General features: G+C 44.9%; 1 protein-coding gene across 2 annotated transcripts in view; it reads left to right on the forward strand.

The window, feature by feature from the left end:
• gpc5c (glypican 5c) overlaps positions 1-19,171 on the forward strand; it is an 83,760-nt gene that overhangs the window by 33,596 nt on the left and 30,993 nt on the right. The window contains exons 4-6 of one of the 2 annotated variants that reach the window (XM_052087937.1): positions 3,871-4,034; positions 5,617-5,673; positions 7,334-7,456. In XM_052087937.1, the coding sequence (XP_051943897.1) occupies positions 3,871-4,034; positions 5,617-5,673; positions 7,334-7,456 (344 nt within the window). The remainder of the gene's footprint in view (positions 1-3,870; positions 4,035-5,616; positions 5,674-7,333; positions 7,457-19,171) is intronic. The other variant, XM_052087938.1, reaches the window with a different exon arrangement.

A 19,171-nucleotide genomic window follows, 5' to 3' on the forward strand; every position in this document is an offset into this window, starting at 1 on the left:
TGCGAGAAGGGGGGTGAAAAAATTCCCTCATCTTTCCTGGGTAATCCCTTGATAAATAAACTAGGAAGGCAAGACCACCATTGCTATCCGTAAACCAATACTCCCCTGGAGGAGGCATGGCCCTGGGCTAGGCTAGCCTATACTCATTCTCTCGCTAAGCTCTTCTTACACGCACTTGCCTCAAGATGATACACTTAAGAGATGCAGATACATTGGCGCGGTCGTCCCGAAAAGAAGCAGCAGAACTATATTTAACGTATCCCATGTTGATTAGCAAAGCCTTGTCCTGTAAGACACGCATGCTACGTGTCCATCTGAGTATGAGCATCGCATTTCCTTGGTCGCCTCCCTCGCTAGCCAAGCTGCCTCGTATCAGTCTCGCCCTTCGTCAGTCACTGTCCTCAGGCAATCAGACAGAGAATGTTCCATAAAATAGCTGAAATTGTGAAGGTATCACAGGGGCAAACAGGTGGTCCAACACCAGTGCGCCTGTTCAAGCTCCACCCAGATGGGGATTTTTCCTTCTCACGCCATCGGCAGGTCAAGAGATAATTGATTTATCGTCGGGTTCTTGTCCTGGTCGTAATTCAAGCTGTCGCTCGATTGGTCCTCAGGATTACGGAGGCACGAGAGACAATTTAAAGGATCGTATCCGCGTTCCTCAAGTTCACCCGGAACAGGGACTTTGTCTATTTTCCCTGCGAGGACGCCGCATTCTGTTTATATTCACATGTTTAGTTAGGCGTGTAAATAATTAGTATTTTGTTTTGCTTTCCCAGACTTTGACTGATCTCTTGCTTCATGAAAAGCAGAGCCTCTCCTGCGCTCCCTGTAAAAATAATGCGGGAATGACCTCCTGTTGAGAGTCGCATTTTTCCAGGATGTTGACATTTTTTTGTCTCTAAGAATAGCAAAGTGTCACACTGTGACAGGTGAGAAACGATATGGATTAGAGGAAGGACATAAAATATCGCCTTTTGTCTCGTAAATGTAGACAAAACCTCACAAACACTTGGGAGAGGTAAACAGTGTTCCTGAGCCAGTGGACACAAATCCAAGACTGCCTATTTATCAGCCTGTTACGCTCAAGCGTCTTGTATGTCTCGGACTTTTGCCACTTCACTCAGTAACTGGGGCAAGCTAGCTATCAAATATTTTATTCTATTTTAGTCTATTGTTCTACTGATTTTTCTACCAATTTTCCCATCGAATAATCAAGTAACCAGTTCCAATGGATTTAGCGAGTATTAAACAATAAAATATACACGTGAAGGGGCGGCCCGGTAGTCCAGTGGTTAGCTGGACAGTCGGCTTCACAGTGCAGAGGTCCGGGTTCGATTCCAGCTCCGGCCTCCCTGCGTGGAGTTTGCAAGTTCTCCCCGGGTCTGCGTGGGTTTTCTCCGGGTGCTCCGGTTTCCTCCCACATTCCAAAAACATGCGTGGCAGGCTGAGTGAACGCTCTAAATTGGCCCTAGGTGTGAGTGTGAGTGCGAATGGTTGTTCGTTTCTGTGTGCCCTGCGATTGGCTGGCAACCAATTCCGGGTGTCCCCCGCCTACTGCCCGAAGACAGCTGGGATAGGCACCAGCACCCCCCGCGACCCTAGTGAGGATCAAGCGGCTCGAATGAATGAATGAATATACACGTGAGGTGCGGCTGAAATAGTTTTGGGGTTAGCATACCCCATGTTCCACACCGTACAATCTGTGACTTGGAGTGTGTGTCGCTTTAATGATCGTCAACGTTTTCTTGCGGCATCTTCGTTAATTCTGTTGCTTAAGTGTGAAATGATTCCAAAGCTTTCGCTGCCGTTTACAGATGCTTTATTACCATTGGCTCACTAGAATTGTGCGAGCTTGTTATTACACCCAGTGGTGTGTGAGTCCAGAGTAACATGAGTCCATGTAGAAAAATTATTCTGAAACTTTGAAGGAAAGATTTTTGCCTCAACCATTTTTTTTGTAGTTGTATTATTAACTTTAGCCCTCGTCGTAAATATGATTGATGCAAAATGCCTGAAATGTTATCACAGGCAAACCATTTAATCACTAGTTGGAATTTGAAACCCCAGTATTTTTCTTCTTTCCTTTTTACATATTGTTTTCGACACTTCTTAAGGCGATATAAGGCGCGTTTATGGTTTTATCACACTAAGATTGATGTTTTTAATGAACTATTTTGGCTCTCATGTTATAAATTGTAATATACCTGCCAGTGAAGAAAATATTTCCTAGGTGCCGATTATTTTCAGTCAAGCAATGCGACACATGCAAAGGAGCGTGAACACGCCAGGTCCCCATTGGCTGGCTACATTGACTTGACAGTTGCTTTGCTCTCTCTTTTCTCGCGGCCGCAATGCTTTGTGGTCTGCATGTCCATTTGTGGAATGTTTGCACTCGCATGTGTGGCTGGGAGCCGTTCCAGCACATGTGAGGAGGGTTTTATGGGTCCGGTGGGGGGGCTAAGGTTAATGCGATAAAACAACCTTACCCGTGCCCTGCGTCTGCCTCGAGAGAGGATTTGCGACTGAAAGACGAGGAAGACTATAAAGCCACACGAGGAGAGCAAAAGTGAAGAGTGAAATGCAAACGGTTCAATGCAGATGCCATCGTTGGGTTTTAAATAAGGAGGCATGTGTTTAGCCCACTTCTTAAGAATAGATGAGCATCAAGTGAAAACTTGGATTCAAACGCGACATGATAATAAGAAATTTCGAAGCTTTATGACGTTTTAGAAAAAAAGTGTACCCGATGCTTAACCCAACCCTTAATTTATAAATATGACTAAATATCATAGTACTGCTTCAAGACTGGCGGCCCGGTAGTCCAGTGGTTAGCACGTCGGCTTCACAGTGCAGAGGTACCGGGTTCAATTCCAGCTCCTGTGTGGAGTTTGCATGTTCTCCCCGGGCCTGCGTGGGTTTTCTCCGGGTGCTCCGGTTTCCTCCCACATTCCAAAAATATGCATGGCAGGCTGATTGAACACTCTAAATTGTCCCTAGGTGCGAGTGTGAGCGCGGATGGTTGTTCGTCTCTGTGTGCCCTGCGATTGGCTGGCAACCGATTCAGGGTGTCCCCCGCCTACTGCCCAGAGACAGCTGGGATAGGCTCCAGCACCCCCCGCGACCCTAGTGAGGATCAAGCGGCTCGGAAGATGAATGAATGAATGAATGCTTCAAGACTCCACAGTTGCCACATGTAATTCATGGTGGTTATTGAATTGATTAGCATGCGCACACGCCGTTGTGACCCCAATTCGGTACGGTGACTCAAAATAAGTCTTTCTAGCATGACCTCACCTAAAACGGATGACCTCTCTGTCAGCATTCACCCACAAGTCACGATAAAGGAGCGTTGGAATCATTACGCTTTCTTTCTGCCTTATCGAGGAGCTTTAAATCATGTTAACTAGGGGGGAGGGGGTTGGGGAGCTTTTAAGGCAATGAGATGTCATTGATTTTGGTTTGGAGCAACACGTCCCCCCTCCGTTCTCGTTGACCCTGATGTCTCCTCCCCCGCTCCTGGTTTTGAGAAGGCCACTTGAGATCCTTGCCCCCATTGCCAACTGCACACGCATTCACCCCCCATGAGGTCGTGGAATGTTCTACATTTTACCGTCAGCACGTGCAGCGAGTCCTTTCTTGACTGCTTTTCGTTTCTCTTTTTAGACCCGGCGTTGCGCAACATTTGACCTCCTTTGAAAAGGATCAGTCAGTGCTAGAATTCACCTTAAGAGTCCAGTTGCGTTCTCTCAAGTGAGCAGGTGTCGGCTGGTTTATGGAAGTCACCCACCGCAGCTCCCTGCTGCTCTGTTTTTTTTTTTATAGCCTAACAAGTGTGTCTGTGTGTGTTTTCTCTGTGTTCCCCCACAGGTAGACAAGGTGTGTGGCCTGACGACCCGAGCGCCTACCGGCACGCAGCCTACCGGACCGGAGGTCACAACCCCCAGTGGGAGCTCGACAACTCCGCTTCCTTCTGCTGCCCCTTTCAAACCTCTGCCAGAGCAGTGGCTGGGGCAGCTCGCCCATTTGAGGAGGTAACACCAAAAAATTTGAAAAAGGATTTCAACACTGACTCCATCCAGGCAAATGTAAAAGTAGAAGGCTGGAGTGATGCCAAACCGAATGGATTATTCATTCATTCTTCCGAGCCGCTTGATCCTCACTAGGGCCGCGGGGGGTGCTGGAGCCCATCCCAGCCGTCTCCGGGCAGTAGGCGGGGGACACCCTGAATCGGTTGCCAGCCAATCGCAGGGCACACATAGACGAACAACCATTCGCGCTCACACTCACACCTAGGGACAATTTAGAGTGTTCAATCAGCCTGCCATGCATATTTTTGGAATGTGGGAGGAAACCGGAGCACCCGGAGAAAACCCACGCAGGCCCGGGGAGAACATGCAAACTCCACACAGGGAGGCCAGAGCTGGAATCGAACCCGGTACCTCTGCACTGTGAAGCCGACATGCTAACCACTGGACTACTGGGCCGCCCCGAATGGATTAATTAAAAAAAAAAAAAACGTCCTCCAACTGTGTGCCATGCCACATGACCTTTTTTTTTCTGGTCACGTTCATCTGACCGAAGTGAGCAAAAGAGTGGCTATGGCTAATGCTAGTTCTGTTTCAGACCGCCCAAGCTCATGTAGACGAGCAGTAAGGGAGCATTTTGGCAACCCGGTTGAGAACAGAGATAGAAATTGCTTCAGCAAGACCCGGAATATTTGTCTAAGGTGCTTCAAGAAACTCCCCCCAAGTCACATGCCACATGTCAAACATCATCTTTAACTGTTAGTCTCCGCATAAATTGGTTGATTCCCCACAGAAGTTGAAGCCGAGTTTGTCTTCACCGGCACGTCACACGCAATTTCTCATTCCGAGAAGCAAATATTTGAAAGCGCACAGCCATCTTTTTTCATCCTCCATGACATTACACTCTTGCATGCCCCCCCACCTGGCCTTTCAGGCGGCCCTCCCGCAGCTGGCACTGCTCTGCCGGGCTACGGGCAGTGTGGGTAAGCTCGAATTTAACAAACCAACTATTTCCTGTTTACCCAGACAGCCACCCCACCGAATCTTAACACCGGCTGGCCTCAATTGAAATAGTACGGCACACACATTCTGTCTGACCTTGTCCCAAAGCATGAATCACTGCGCTGATGCCGGCCACACTGACAGGTCTAACCCCGGCAATGCCACTATCATTCACGGCAACGCAATCCAGAGCGCCTCGTCGTCTGCCAAACCTGACCAGAGCACGTGCGGGAGCTGACCACTTCATAGACGTTTACCGCGCCGCTGCAAAAGAAAGTCGAGCAACGTCAGTGTTTCATTTCAGCGGGATGAAATAGGAATTCCCAAAGTAAAAATGAACAATGTGCGTCACAGCACAGAATCTGTTTCAAGGTGGTCGTCAATGGGGGGGGGGGGAAGGGATGTCATTGCGTGTTTGCGCATGTGCATGAGTGTCTTTTCCTCCTCACCATGTCGTGTCATGATGTGCTATTGTTTCTGTTTTCTATCTCTCACCGAACCTTTTTACTCCCCCCACCCCCCACCACCCCTGCATCCTCCTTGCTTGCATCAATTTCACCCGGACTTCAACTCCCATCACTCCCAGCTCGCCCCCACTGAAACCCTCCAAGAACAATAAACATAGTCTGAGAACGCTCTCTAGGTAAGCATGCACCCAGGAAATGTGTCATACACTTCTTTTTGTTTGTTTGGGGGGGGTAAGGGGGTGGTGACATTTGCATTTGGGGTTTTTAATGTCTTCAAAATCTTGGGAGATTCTGTGTAGGCCACCAATGAAAATGTGCCCTTTGAAAAGAGCAACCTGAACACATACCCCAGGACCCTGTCAAGTGAATTCAGAGATTTTCATGTTTGATGTTTGAAGATAATTGCTGAAAACCTGCAAAGACAAAGAACTACATAGAGGTCAATTTTTGGGGGTGTAAACTTTTTCCACAGTTTTTAGCATTTCAGGTTACCTGGTTATTTATTTATTTGTTATTATTATTATTATTTTTGTCGCCATCGACACACTTTGGCATCTTCTATTTAATAACTTGACTGTTTTCGTTCACATCAGAGTGTATCTGACACAAACTGCTACATGCAGTTAGCTAGCTAAGGCGTACACCTTGAAAAGCTTTCTTTTGGACAATCGGATGGCATCACCGCTTTTGAGTGTCTTGTTTTTGACCGTGAGTGCGCGCCGTGTCGAGAAAGGTGGAATAAAGAGGAGGTGGAAATTGAAGTCTGATTTGACAGTCAGCGTGTGGAATTGGCACGTCGGGCTGGCGTGCCCACCGTAGAGCGCCTTGTTGTCAGTCGTGAGTGTCATAAAGAGAAAGTGGAAGAGTGAGGTTTGAGAAAAAAAAAAAAAAACAAGTCCGATTTGTGTGCAGGGTCTTCACACTGGATTGGATTGGATTAAAGTTTATGGCCAATTGCCCATTTTAGAGCGCCTCATTGTCACTGATTTTGGTTTTCATGTCATTATTCCAGCCACTTGAGAGGCACATACTGTATATCTTCATAGCTCGGATTTATAATCTGCAGGAATAAAAACAGTAGATGACATCGCATTCATTTTTTTTCAGGTTGTGGAAGACGTTTTTGAGCATAGGCATCGTCTCACCGCATTCAGCGGACATGCCAGCAGCATTCAAGAGCAGGGACAATGCCTTGATTTTTTTGCAATTTTGAAGCCTCATTTGAAACACTTTATTTGAATGTTGTTTTTTTAAATCATTCAAATGATGTACGGTTGTTAACAAAACACTTTTGCGGTGTGTCAAATTTAGGGCAGATATCTGAGCTCACTTTACGGGGTTATCAAGCGTGAAATGCAGTAATTGTGTTTGGTAAAGAATCTCTGTGTAGCTTCTTATTCGTACAGGCTAAGTACTAATAATTCACAGTAGCTGAATCAAAGTTAACTTTTTTTAGAAGTTAACAAAATCATTTGGATTAAAGGCAAAATGTCAACCATCAAGAAGACGTCCACTTGGCCTCGCTGCAAACTTTCTTGGGTCGAAAGTTAAAACGGAATGAGCCAGCTCTTTGACGACCGTCGACCATCCATCTTAGCTCCATTGTCGGGTCACTTAGCAACCAGTAGAGGGCAAAATGAGGCTTCACTGGCGACAGTTGCTGTGAAATGCACCCCGGCTCGCATAGAGACTGTTGGGTGGGTGGTGTGGGGTGGCTATGGAGGGCGTCATGTTACTGCCATAAAATTCCCATCTTTCCATTGACCATTTTGGAGGAGACGCATCGAAAATAAAAATATGCTCAATTGCTCTCGCTCACATTCTGTATCTCCTCAGGGACTTCCTGATGTACCTGCAACGCTACAAGTCTTTCTATTCGGCGCTCCCAGAGATGCTGTGTGAAGGGGAGAACGTGGTGGATGATGCCACATGCTGGAGTGGAGATGAGGTGGTGGAGAGGTAAGATCCCGAAATGACGCGCACAGAACAGGAACCGTCGTGTCATAAAATAATCTCTTATTAGTTCCATCCCGAAAAATGTCAACTGAATCTAAAATCCGGTCAGTAAAACGCTCCAATACCAAAGATGCACACAGATGATGACATGAATGACTCGAAATTATGTGGACTCAATCTGTTTGTCCAGCATTCATGATAAAATTCGACTTTCTTCCCCTTACTTTTGGCACTGGTACTTTTTTGACTTTTTTTTTTCTTTTTCAAAGGTAAACAAAAGTAGCCGGGTGCATTTTCCCCATGCGCGCGTCACGTCTCTCAATCGTTAATTCGACGAGATGAAGTTGTATTTTGCAGCTCATTGCAATGTGATGTATTCTTGGACCGGGAGAAAATATGAGGCCCTTATGCCAGCCTCAGTGGCTGTCAAAGTCATCTTCTCTTCTCTTCCGCAAACCAAGACTATATGTGTGCCAACCGCATATTGAGCAGACCACCCATTCACCAGCGTCCATGACGGCACGTCAGCACACAAAGTACAGTTGGCAGCCCACCGCATCAGTGCCAGCTTCATGATCAGTAACATATGACGGGCCGAATGTCCATTTTGCACCTAAAGCGCCACATTTTCCTCCGCCCCTCTACCCAAGCTTGCATTTTTTTTTTCAATGCGTGCGAGATGACTCACGTTTTAGCTAACGCATCGACTTTCAACAACAGCGCTAATAGTTTAATGGTGTGTTATCACGCACTCCCCCCGGGTTCGAGCCGGATCTTTTCTTGTGGTGTCGAGTAGTCTTAGGCCGAAGAAGAACCCTACTGAGACATTTGGCACCATACGTCAACTCTCCAGCCCGGCCCGGCTTTGTGGTGAGAAGCTGACGTGCGAGAAAAAGACCAAGAAGAAGATCCGTGCATTAAAAGCATTGGCGTTGTGATGCCCCCCCCTTGTGCCTCGCTGTGCCCCTGATGAGGGCAGCATGGTACAGTGACACGGGGGAGGGAGACTTGGCAGCATAAAGACCCATTGTGGAGGCCCAAGAGTGGGCCACGGCCCTGCCATGGGGACCCTCAAAGCCTTTAGGGTGAACAAAAGACCTTCCTATGAGGCTGCATGGGAAAGACTTTGCTGCCGCTACAGCTGATTGTCCACACCGTGCTTTGGGAAAGTTAGACGAGAGCTTCGGAGAGAGAGAGGCTTTGAATAAGATAAGATAAGATAAGATATCCTTTATTTGTCCCACAATGACGAGAAATGGGAAATACATCGTAGATGTATGCTTCGTTGCTTAAAATTGACCTTTGGCCTTTCCCCACAAACACAATAAACACCCGCACAGTTGCACATCTATCATCACTGGGTTCGTATTCTCCTCAACAGCTGGAGGAGGGGGGCGTTTCACGCGATTGCACCGCGCTCGTGCGAGCAACGCAAATACGCACGCTGGCACGCTGTACTAGCTCAAAGCACATAAAAGGCAACGGGGATTGACATTCCCTTCCTCTTTATTCCGCCTCTGATGACAGGAGGGGGGGAGGGTGAGGGACGGCGAGCGGTCATAAACGTCCAAAGTGTGCGCTGGCATGAATTCAAAGATCTCGGGAACACACGTGTGAACACTTTGCGCCGTCTGTCCGGAAAGATAAGATCGACCAAAATGACCGCACTTGTTGAGATAGGAGTGATGTGCGACTTGATTAGGACCGTTTAAAAACAACCAACAGCGATAACATCAATAGTCGTGGAAAAATCAGCCAGACCTATTGTATTAACGCGGCCATAATAGAACACATTTTACACAAGATCATTCATTCATTCATTCATCTTCCGAGCCGCTTGATCCTCACTAGGGTCGCGGGGGGTGCTGGAGCCTATCCCAGCTGTCTCCGGGCAGTAGGCGGGGGACACCCTGAATCGGTTGCCAGCCAATCGCAGGGCACACAGAAACGAACAACCATTCGCACTCACACTCACACCTAGGGACAATTTCGAGTGTTCAATCAGCCTGCCACGCATGTTTTTGGAATGTGGGAGGAAACCGGAGCACCCGGAGAAAACCCACCCAGGCCCGGGGAGAACATGCAAACTCCACACAGGGAGGCCGGAGCTGGAATCGAACCCGGTACCTCTGCACTGTGAAGCCGATGTGCTAACCACTAGACTACCGGGCCGCCTACACAAGATCAATAAAGCAACAATAACACTAAAATCATAATGATAACAACATTAAAGTAAAACAATTCATTGACATCTCTCAGGAGATGTGCAATAAATTAGAGGAGTTATGAAGCGTGGCATCGTTAATTACTGTAAGTGGAGTGGCGGTGTTGTGAAGAAGCCGCCCTCTACAAAGGACGCTCAAAACAAAATAAGTCGGTGTATTGCTGTCATTAGCTTTCCACTGTTTAACACACAGTAGTTTATTCTGGGATCTGTGATTTGCCGCGAAATCAAAGCTGCATGGCAACAAACAGTAAAAATCGAAATGGACCACAAGGCCCTGCCTTCTGGCGCCGAGCGGCCTCACCGCACTGCTGCCTTGAAATTACTTAATTGAATGATGTGAACCAGGAAGGAGTCGACACTCAGACTTGATGCGAGTAGCGTCAGAAAACTTGGAAAAGCAGGCGAGATGAAAAAAATTAAAAAATGTTGCTGTTTGAAACTTGCAAAATCCCCGCCCGGGAATTTTATTTTATTGTGTTAGTATGCTATTTTAAATGAGAATAAAATACAAGCAATTTTTGGGAAAAATTTGTTCTCTTAATACGTCATTTTTGAGCATACGTTTTGCAATGCATGTATACAAGATCCACTATTCTAGCGTAAAAATGACCATTCAAGGACGGCACACAACTGCTGAACAAGAAAACAACATTGCAGTGCATCAACTCATTTCGTACATTTGTTCGCAATAATCAACTCACTCAAAATTGTAATGTTTGTGATTTACGACTTTTGTCCTGCATATCATTCCAAAACCGCTCCACTAACGTCGTAATATAGGGCAGTGTCAGCACAACTAAGAGATGTCTGCCATCTGGTGATCACTGGTGATATTACAATTTACTACAGTCAACACCCACATATTTGCAGTTTACGGATTTGCATATTCACAATTTCTTTTCTTTTTTTTCTTTTCAATATTGTTTTTTTTCAATATTGATGTTTTTCAGTGTTTTATGAGGAATTTGGGGATCTGGAAAACCCCCCAATAATAATAATAATAATAATAATAATAATAATAAACTTTTTAAGGGCGGCCCGGTAGCCCAGTGGTTAGCACGTCGGCTTCACAGTGCAGAGGTACCGGGTTCGATTCCAGCTCCGGCCTCCCTGTGTGGAGTTTGCATGTTCTCCCCGGGTCTGCGTGGGTTTTCTCCGGGTACTCCGGTTTCCTCCCACATTCCAAAAACATGCGTGGCAGGCTGATTGAACACTCTAAATTGTCCCTAAGTGTGAGTGTGAGTGCAAATGGTTGTTCGTTTCTGTGTGCCCTGCGATTGGCTGGCAACCGATTCAGGGTGTCCCCCGCCTACTGCCCGAAGACAGCTGGGGTAGGCTCCAGCACCCCCCGCGACCCTAGTGAGGATCAAGCGGCTTGGAAGATGAATGAATGAATAAACTTTTAAAAATGTTTTTTTTCACCCCATCACCAGTCTAAATGAAGCTCCTCAACTATCTTCAGTACCAAAATACCACAAGACGGTTGCCAAGGCAATAATGTGCACAAAAACAAAGAACGTGGGAGCGTTTCAGCGAACAATAGAGCCATAGATTCCTAATAACATATATCAGCGAAAGCTGAAATGCAAATGTGCGGGCGTTCACTGTACAGCAAGTGGTCCAATCATTCAAAGTGATTTCAGAGGTTACAAGAATGTGTGTGTGGGTGAGTAATGGTTGTGCGCGCGCCCCTTTGTTATTGAAAAGATGGATGACCGCACAGTCATGGCCATATTTCACAAACTGATTTCAATGTTTGCCTTCATTGTGGACGATGGACCACAGACGGTGTAAGAGCTCCTGAATGCCTTGCATTTTTATACGTTTATGACAATCCATTTGTTTATGATTCTGACATCTGGAATTCATTCCGTCTGTGTGCTGAGAGGTGGGGGAGAGTGTTCCACCAGGCAAAAACCCTCCCCCTGTTCCCCCCACGATCTCTGCTCTGCTCTGCTCACTTTTCCCTCATTTGTCCAGTCCAATCAGTCCGTCGGCTAATTGTCCCACCTGCCTCCCGAGCAAAGGGGGCTTGCTATGAACGTGTGTCGTCGCAGATAATGCTCTGTTCAATGCACTGTGATTAGTTGAAACTAGCCTTGAGATCCAAGTTGAAGTTGTTCCATGGCAATGCTTGTAACTCAATACATCTCAAATCATTTTCCTCATTGAGGTGAATGAAAATTTTTTTTTTCCCCGTGTGTCCGCAGGGTGTTGGTTAAAACTCACAAGCTGCTGTAAATGAGTTGATAGTTAATATGCCCGCGACTGCTGTTTTAATAGTCAAATGAAATTTCTGTAGCCCTTACTCACAAAAGTGTCTCACAAGACCACAGTTGGCAAATATTAGCGACATCCCATGTTCTCAGGAAAAAGAAACCTTGAGAAGGGACCGCAGATGGGTACAATCCTCTTTCCAGAATGACCAGGCTTTAATGGGTGCTGGGTGGGCAACTTTTAGCACAATATGGCGCATACTTTTAATAGTGCGAGAGTCCATTTAATACGATAAAGAGCTGCTATTGTTTGGCTATGTGTGGTGCTCCACCATTTGTGTTCAAATCATTTCATGGCTTACAATACACAATGTGCAATTCCTTTTGTTTGATGTTTAGTTTGACACTACTAGGATTGGAATTGAACAGCTTGGAGCATCTTTTATTCTTTTTAATTGTTCGTTATGCTAAATGTTGTGGATGTCCTATGGATGGCTTGATGTAATTTCATCAAAGTGCCACAATAGGCTCAGTGGATGAGGAAGAGCATCCAGCGACCACTTCACTTGCCCCCCCAGCCCCCTCGCACAACATGGCACTCATTGCAGGAAATGATGAGAAACAGGAAGGGGAACGGAAGAATGCGTGAGGACACGGTGGATGCAAGGGAGGATGGCGAGAGATAATTGATGGATGAGAGAGTAAAATGAGAGATGTGGGTCAGTTGTAGGAGGAAGCTCGAGCCACAGAGGCCTCGCTGTGTGTGTGTGTGTGTCATTGTCTTGTGTCTGCTTCCTGTGTGTGTGGAGGTATAGTTTGACACACTTTCGGGCACATCACGACACTGAACAAAGGACAAAAGCTTCAGAAGAACTTATGAGAAGGTTCCCAGGATCCAAACTTGTCATGGATTGCCGTAACATTGCCGTATACTCTACTCGACATACACAAATGATCAATAAAAATGTATGATGTGATTAAAGATGCTCTTAGACAAGAAACCATGTGCCTGACAATCAACGAAATGAAATGATCCTGATGCGCGACCCATTTTGGGTTTGAATAAATTGAACGTGACATCATGCACAACGTATGTGGGAGTGGGAATGCAGACATGGCGGCAATCAGGCCAAACGTTGCTACTTCCACTCCCCTATCGTTAAAGTCAAATTGTCGGAAATATTAGCCTGATCGTGTATTTTGCGGTGCGCGGTGCGTTCGTGCATTTACTGGCAGTTGTTTTCAGAGTTCTCCCAATATTGCCAACCGTTTTAGAGCATTTTGACTGACCCTTCAAGACCTGCAGAATATTATTTGTGACAATATAAGCACCAAAACCGACCAAATGAAAGCACAGAAGACAAGCTTTTTCCTCTCTTGAGTCATCCGCAGGAAAACATGGGTTGTTTCACCAAAACCACCAGTTTCTGATCATGAAGTGGAGAAAAGAACCGTTTTATGAAAAGAAACGTCAAGTAGAACGGTCACCGTCATATAGCTCGTATTTATCGGAGAGATAAATCTCATTTAGCGGCCCGGTAGTCCAGTGGTTAGCACGTTGGCTTCACAGTGCAGAGGTACCAGGTTCGATTCCAGCTCCGGCCTCCCTGTGTGGAGTTTGCATGTTCTCCCCGGGCCTGCGTGGGTTTTCTCCGGGTGCTCCGGTTTCCTCCCACATTCCAAAAATATGCATGGCAGGCTGATTGAACACTCTAAATTGTCCCTAGGTGTGAGTGTGAGCGTGGATGGTTGTTCGTCTATGTGTGCCCTGCGATTGGCTGGCAACCGATTCAGGGTGTCCCCCGCCTACTGCCCGAAGACAGCTGGGATAGGCTCCAGCTCCCCCCGCGACCCTAGTGAGGATCAAGCGGCTCGGAAGATGAATGAATGAATAAATCTCATTTACAGTGCTGACAAGTTTATTCACGTGTATGTAAAATGAGGGCAAAAAAAAAAAGTCTTACCTTTTCAAACGGAGCTGTGTGATTTCCAAGTGAATCGTAACCCCACCGAGTCGATACGAATCGGGGTTGTTGCTCAAATTGAAGCGTTTCGCAGAGCATGTATCGGAAAATGTGTTGGATGGTCAAAAAGTCTGTTTTTATCTTTTTCACAAAAAGCAATTCTTAAACAGGACTGTTCAAAACGCACTAGTTCTCCACCAACACTTGCACACAAAGGGATCATGAAATTCGGGTGATTTGGAGGGGAGTCAAGTTTTTTTTTTTTTTTTTGTCTCAACGTGACAGGCAAAGTGTTGAACTTTACCCCATGTTCGAATCCGCTGCTCAATGCTAGGCAAAGAGGCAAATGTTTTCCGTTTGCGCGTCGGTGTGACGGCATGTCGATATCCGTGTGATATTTTGCATCAGGGTGTGAGAATATGGGCAAGGGTGTTTTGGGGGGGGGGGAGGGAGTCCCGCATTCCAATTTCAAGTTTAAGACTAGCGTATAGGTGGGTTATTGAATGACAGCTACAGAAGGAGCGAGGCAAAGCTAACACAAGCTCACGCTGTGCAAACAACCAAAATACAGTAAACGCCCTGTGGAGGGGGTGTTTGTGCGAATGTGCCTGTGATCTGCGCAATGCGTCTGTGTTGGTAACCTGAAACCGCGGGGAAAACGTTCTTAGGATTCCGCGTGGGTTTGGGTGTCACGGCCCGCTCACTGAAGCCTTCTGGAGTGGTGCTGGGAATGCGGCGTATTGAAGGGAAAGTCCCCGCATCGACACAGACGAATGTATGCAGTCGAAACACAGTGGACGAAATGATATTTTTAATGTGACGCAAATCATACAGGAAGCGACCGAGCCCCGCTGCAAAGAGCGGGGGAACGTAATTGACGTCAAATTTAACATTTTCAGAATTGGCCATTTTAGAAGAGGAGTTTATAGATAATAGATGGACTCAAGTTATGCTTTATTGAAAATCCTAGTTATTTTTTCTACATCTGCTTGGTTAGTTTTTTTTCCCCACCGTTTTCCCCTTTATATTCAATACAATGCAAAGAAAGCAAGATAGGCGATTTTTAAGATAAGATAAGATAAGATAAGATAAGATATCCTTTATTTGTCCCACCATGGGGAAATTTACAGCCTCCAGCAGCAAGAATGTATGTAGAAAGAAGAAGAGAAAAAAAATTTTTTTTTTGGATTTTGGGACAATCCATTCATCTTAAAACTGTGGGACGTGCTTGAGGAAAATCAAATCATCAGCCTCAGGTGAGGGAGGTCCAAATTCACCGACCGCCTTAGAGTGTATTGACGACGAGTCCAATTTCCAAATGGTTGCTGACTGACAGATAGGCCTGATCATGACACATTTAAGGGCTGTGGCTGGGATTCTGGCCCAGAAATGTCAATGTCAACGCTACCAGCTGCCAGACTCGCTTTGAATAACTAACCTTTGGCCATATTTTTTTTTTACTCTGCCTCACTCCTGGCACTGGAGTTTGCAAACTGCAGGATAAAATGTGGACTGTTATTGTGTGTATGTGTAGGGGGGTAAGTAAAGCTTCTGGTTCCCGATGAAACCCACTAAATGGATTTGACTTGGTGGTCTATGTTTGTATGTACCGTGTATGTCTGGGTTGTGCTCTTTATAGCAACCGACGGAGACCGACCCTTGACCCTTTCACTCGGCAGCCTCACCATCTGCTGCTATGCATGTACAGTAAATGCCTGTTTGCTTTGAGTTTACCGTGTACTGACATGAACACTCGTGAAACACTTTGTTAGGTACACCTGGGCAATCCAACGAGGTCAAATGCAAGAATTGTATTCAAAATGTGATATTTACAAATGATTTTAAGCTGGGTTAATTTATAGAATTTAATGTGGTTGTAGTTTGTGGTCATCGTCATAAGATGTACTGTACATGTTTATCTTTGCTAAATTCTTTCACGGTCAGTTTTTAGAGGTACGAACGGTCGTTTGACCAATTTTGTGCTTTGACTTAAGAGCAAAAGCTTAAAATGGTATTTAGTAGATAGTAAACAAGTCTTTGCAAAAAAAAAAAAAAGGCTTCAAGATGTCTATTGCTACTACCATTTGAAGTTTTGTATCAAAGTAAACTTCACATAGAGAATTACATGTTGTGTATTTAAAACACCTACAGAACTTTGCTTGAAAGACTACTAGTTTAATAGACATGATGTAAATAGTCTTGGGCAGTTAACACATATGGTGGTGGATATTTGAGCACAAATGGTGGTGCAACACATATAGACAGATCTTACAACAATAATCACAGGCATATATTCTGACTATTATGTACTGTAATCTTAATGTATCTGTAGAGCGTACATGCAAATAAAATACCACATTTTGCGAATTGCGAATTTGTTTATTGAACATAAAACATATTCAGTAATAATTTGACAGAAAATAAGGTAGATAAAAAAGTAAAAAGAAAGAAATCAGTTTTCATTCAACAAAGTTATTATGTTTATTAAGTTATTATGTATTTTGTGTGGAAAGGCTAAATAGAGTAGGTACTGCACAACGTAATCCTCCATGTTGACTGCATGTCAACTGGGAGCAGTAGATCACACCGTGGTTTGAGACAGAAAGACAGACAGACAGTCAGACAAACAGGTGGTGGGAGCACACCAGAGGATCATGATGTGCCCCCACTCACCCACCTGTCTATACCCGAGGGCATAGTTGACTGTCCTGGCTCTGCCCCTGCCTATCCTTGTCTGCCTTCCATACAGCAACTGCCCTGCTCCGTCCACGCCCACACCCAAAACCTGAGCTGTACACGCCCTGGTCTGTATGTCCACAGAGAACCAGAAGCTCAAGAATGTGTTCAATACATTAGTTCAAGAAAGAAATATTACACCAAATGCCAGTAAACCCGATGGAGCTCTAATAGTCTATTTAGCTATCTTTTAAACTGGACATTATTGGATTTATTGCTCTCAGAATGGTCAAACTACAGTCCGCAACTATGAACATATTATTAAATGAATAAATAATTCTTCATTAGTGGCAGTCAGAATGGAACATAGTTATTTCTGTTCAGGCCAATACAGTGCCTGTGTGGGATATCATTAGCGTGTACAAGTGGGCCTAATGATGGGGCAGGTCGTCATGCTGCAGGTGCATGATATCATATTCGGTCATAGCTCCTCTCGTGGCTCTGTGTGGAGAGTAATGCTGCCCCCTCGTGGCTAATCTCTCTCATTGAACATTGCATCGTGGATTGACGACAGATCCGAAATAACTGAAACCCAGATTAAAAATTTTCCTCGTTAGCGTTATCAATGGTAAAAATATAGAGCTGTTTAACCAATTTATAGTCTATTGCAACCGTTTTTGCCTTTATATCTTGAAAATGGTGTGAGGGAATGTGCAAACTGAAAGTGTGCACACACTTTTCTTTACTTTCAGACAAAAGAAATCCCACTGACAAACATTTGCGAAGAAATTCTTTCCAGAGGACTTCAAACCATAAATGACTGAGGCTTTGTAAAGTTCAGGTGCACTTATATATATATTTTGCCTTGATAGTGTAAATGAACCAGACACATTTGGAGAATCAACCAAGCTTCTGATGATTTTGGCAATCTGAGTTCAGTGCATTATAATAATAATAATAATAATAATACATTTTATTTGTGGGCGCCTTTCTAGAAACTCAAGGACACCTTACAACAAGCAGTTAAAATCACGAGTACAATGTTAAAAACAACATCAAATAAGATAAAATACAACAAAAATAAATAAATAAATAAATAAATAAATAAATAAATAAAATAATGGCTATTTAATTATCCATCCATTTTCAATAGTGCTCGTCCTCATTGGGGTTGTGAACCTTAAAACTGTAAGCAAACTACTAAAACAACATGCTGAACTCGTCACTTGAGCATCTCAGGGGCAATGCAACATATTGGCCACAAGGGTGCAGTGTGGGAATTTATACAAATGATCTAAACTTGACTTTCAACATCTACCTACATTACTGTGAGGCTAAATAAATGCATTTTGGTTCTAATGCCCTTCCATTAAAGAATGCATAGCAGACACAGTACTGTACTGTGTCTAGCTCTGTATTGTGTCACATAACCTTTTAATGGAAGTATTTGCTTACTAAAATGAGACAAGGAGAAAATGTTTGATTGAGTCTGTGATTTAGACGTGGGCGACATCACTTTCTCGCCAAGTGTGAGTCACTTAAACCAAATTAATGCAGCTCTCAGCGGCCGCCGTAATTGTTTGATAAATCGATCTGTGTTCATTAGCCTGGAGGAGCAAGGAGTTCGCACACGGCTGACTGGTTGCGATGGCAAGTAATGGCCGCCTGATGAGCCGCACTCGATATTGGAGACACAGCTCGGCCTGTGGGATCATTACAAACGGATGGATGGAAAGTCCTAACATCAAACACCTCTGGGGTACATGCTATCTCGGTGTGTGATTACGGCTAAGTGCACTTTGTCGCCATGATAGGTGAATCATTATTAGTCATCGATCTCACTCACCTCACGGCGCTCCTTTTTGCTCCCCAGGGTTGGTTCAGTTTGCTTAGTGAGCATACCTCGACAGGATGGGACTTGCGCTCACCTGACTAGACAAATTACTTGTAAAGGTGGCCCAAAAAGCTTTGTTTTTACACCACAAACATAGTCTCGCTGAACTTTTACTTGTCGAAATGAGGCCAAACATTTTAAGATAAGATATCCTTTATTTCCACAATGGGGAAATTTTTGCGCTTTATTACAAACTATAATAACATACAAATTCAATTAATAATTGCTGAAGGTGTAATCAAAAGACTGCATTGCCTTGAGTGTTCAAACAAGAAATATGTTGTACGTAAATCGGATCACACAATGAAATGGCTGCAATTGTCACTCACTCAACCTTATTTATAGAGCACTTGATCTGGACAAAAGTGGCCTCCGCGCCAAAGCGTCCTTTATGCTCAGCGGGATATAGATCTGACAGTCATGTGCATAGCAGTGGAATGAAATACCATATTTCTTCCAGATGGATTCCAAGGGCAGCAAATACAATGAAAACAGCAGGGTACCCGAATGTGAACCCTGTTGAACACCATACGACAGTGGGACCGAGCGTGACTCAGAGCAACCAAGGCGAAACCAAAACTTCTGCAGCATAGTAATTCATCATAACTAGCCTCCTCATAGTTGAAAACGGAATCTGGAGCTTTATGAGTCTGCACAGCAGGATTTTGGGGGAGATATGCCTGTTTGAAAGATGTGATCAGAGCCCGGGCCCAATTCACTTCAATAATGTGTACATTTATT

This window comes from Hippocampus zosterae, chromosome 15 (genome assembly GCF_025434085.1).
Source record: "Hippocampus zosterae strain Florida chromosome 15, ASM2543408v3, whole genome shotgun sequence".
Taxonomy (NCBI): Eukaryota; Metazoa; Chordata; class Actinopteri; order Syngnathiformes; family Syngnathidae; genus Hippocampus; species Hippocampus zosterae.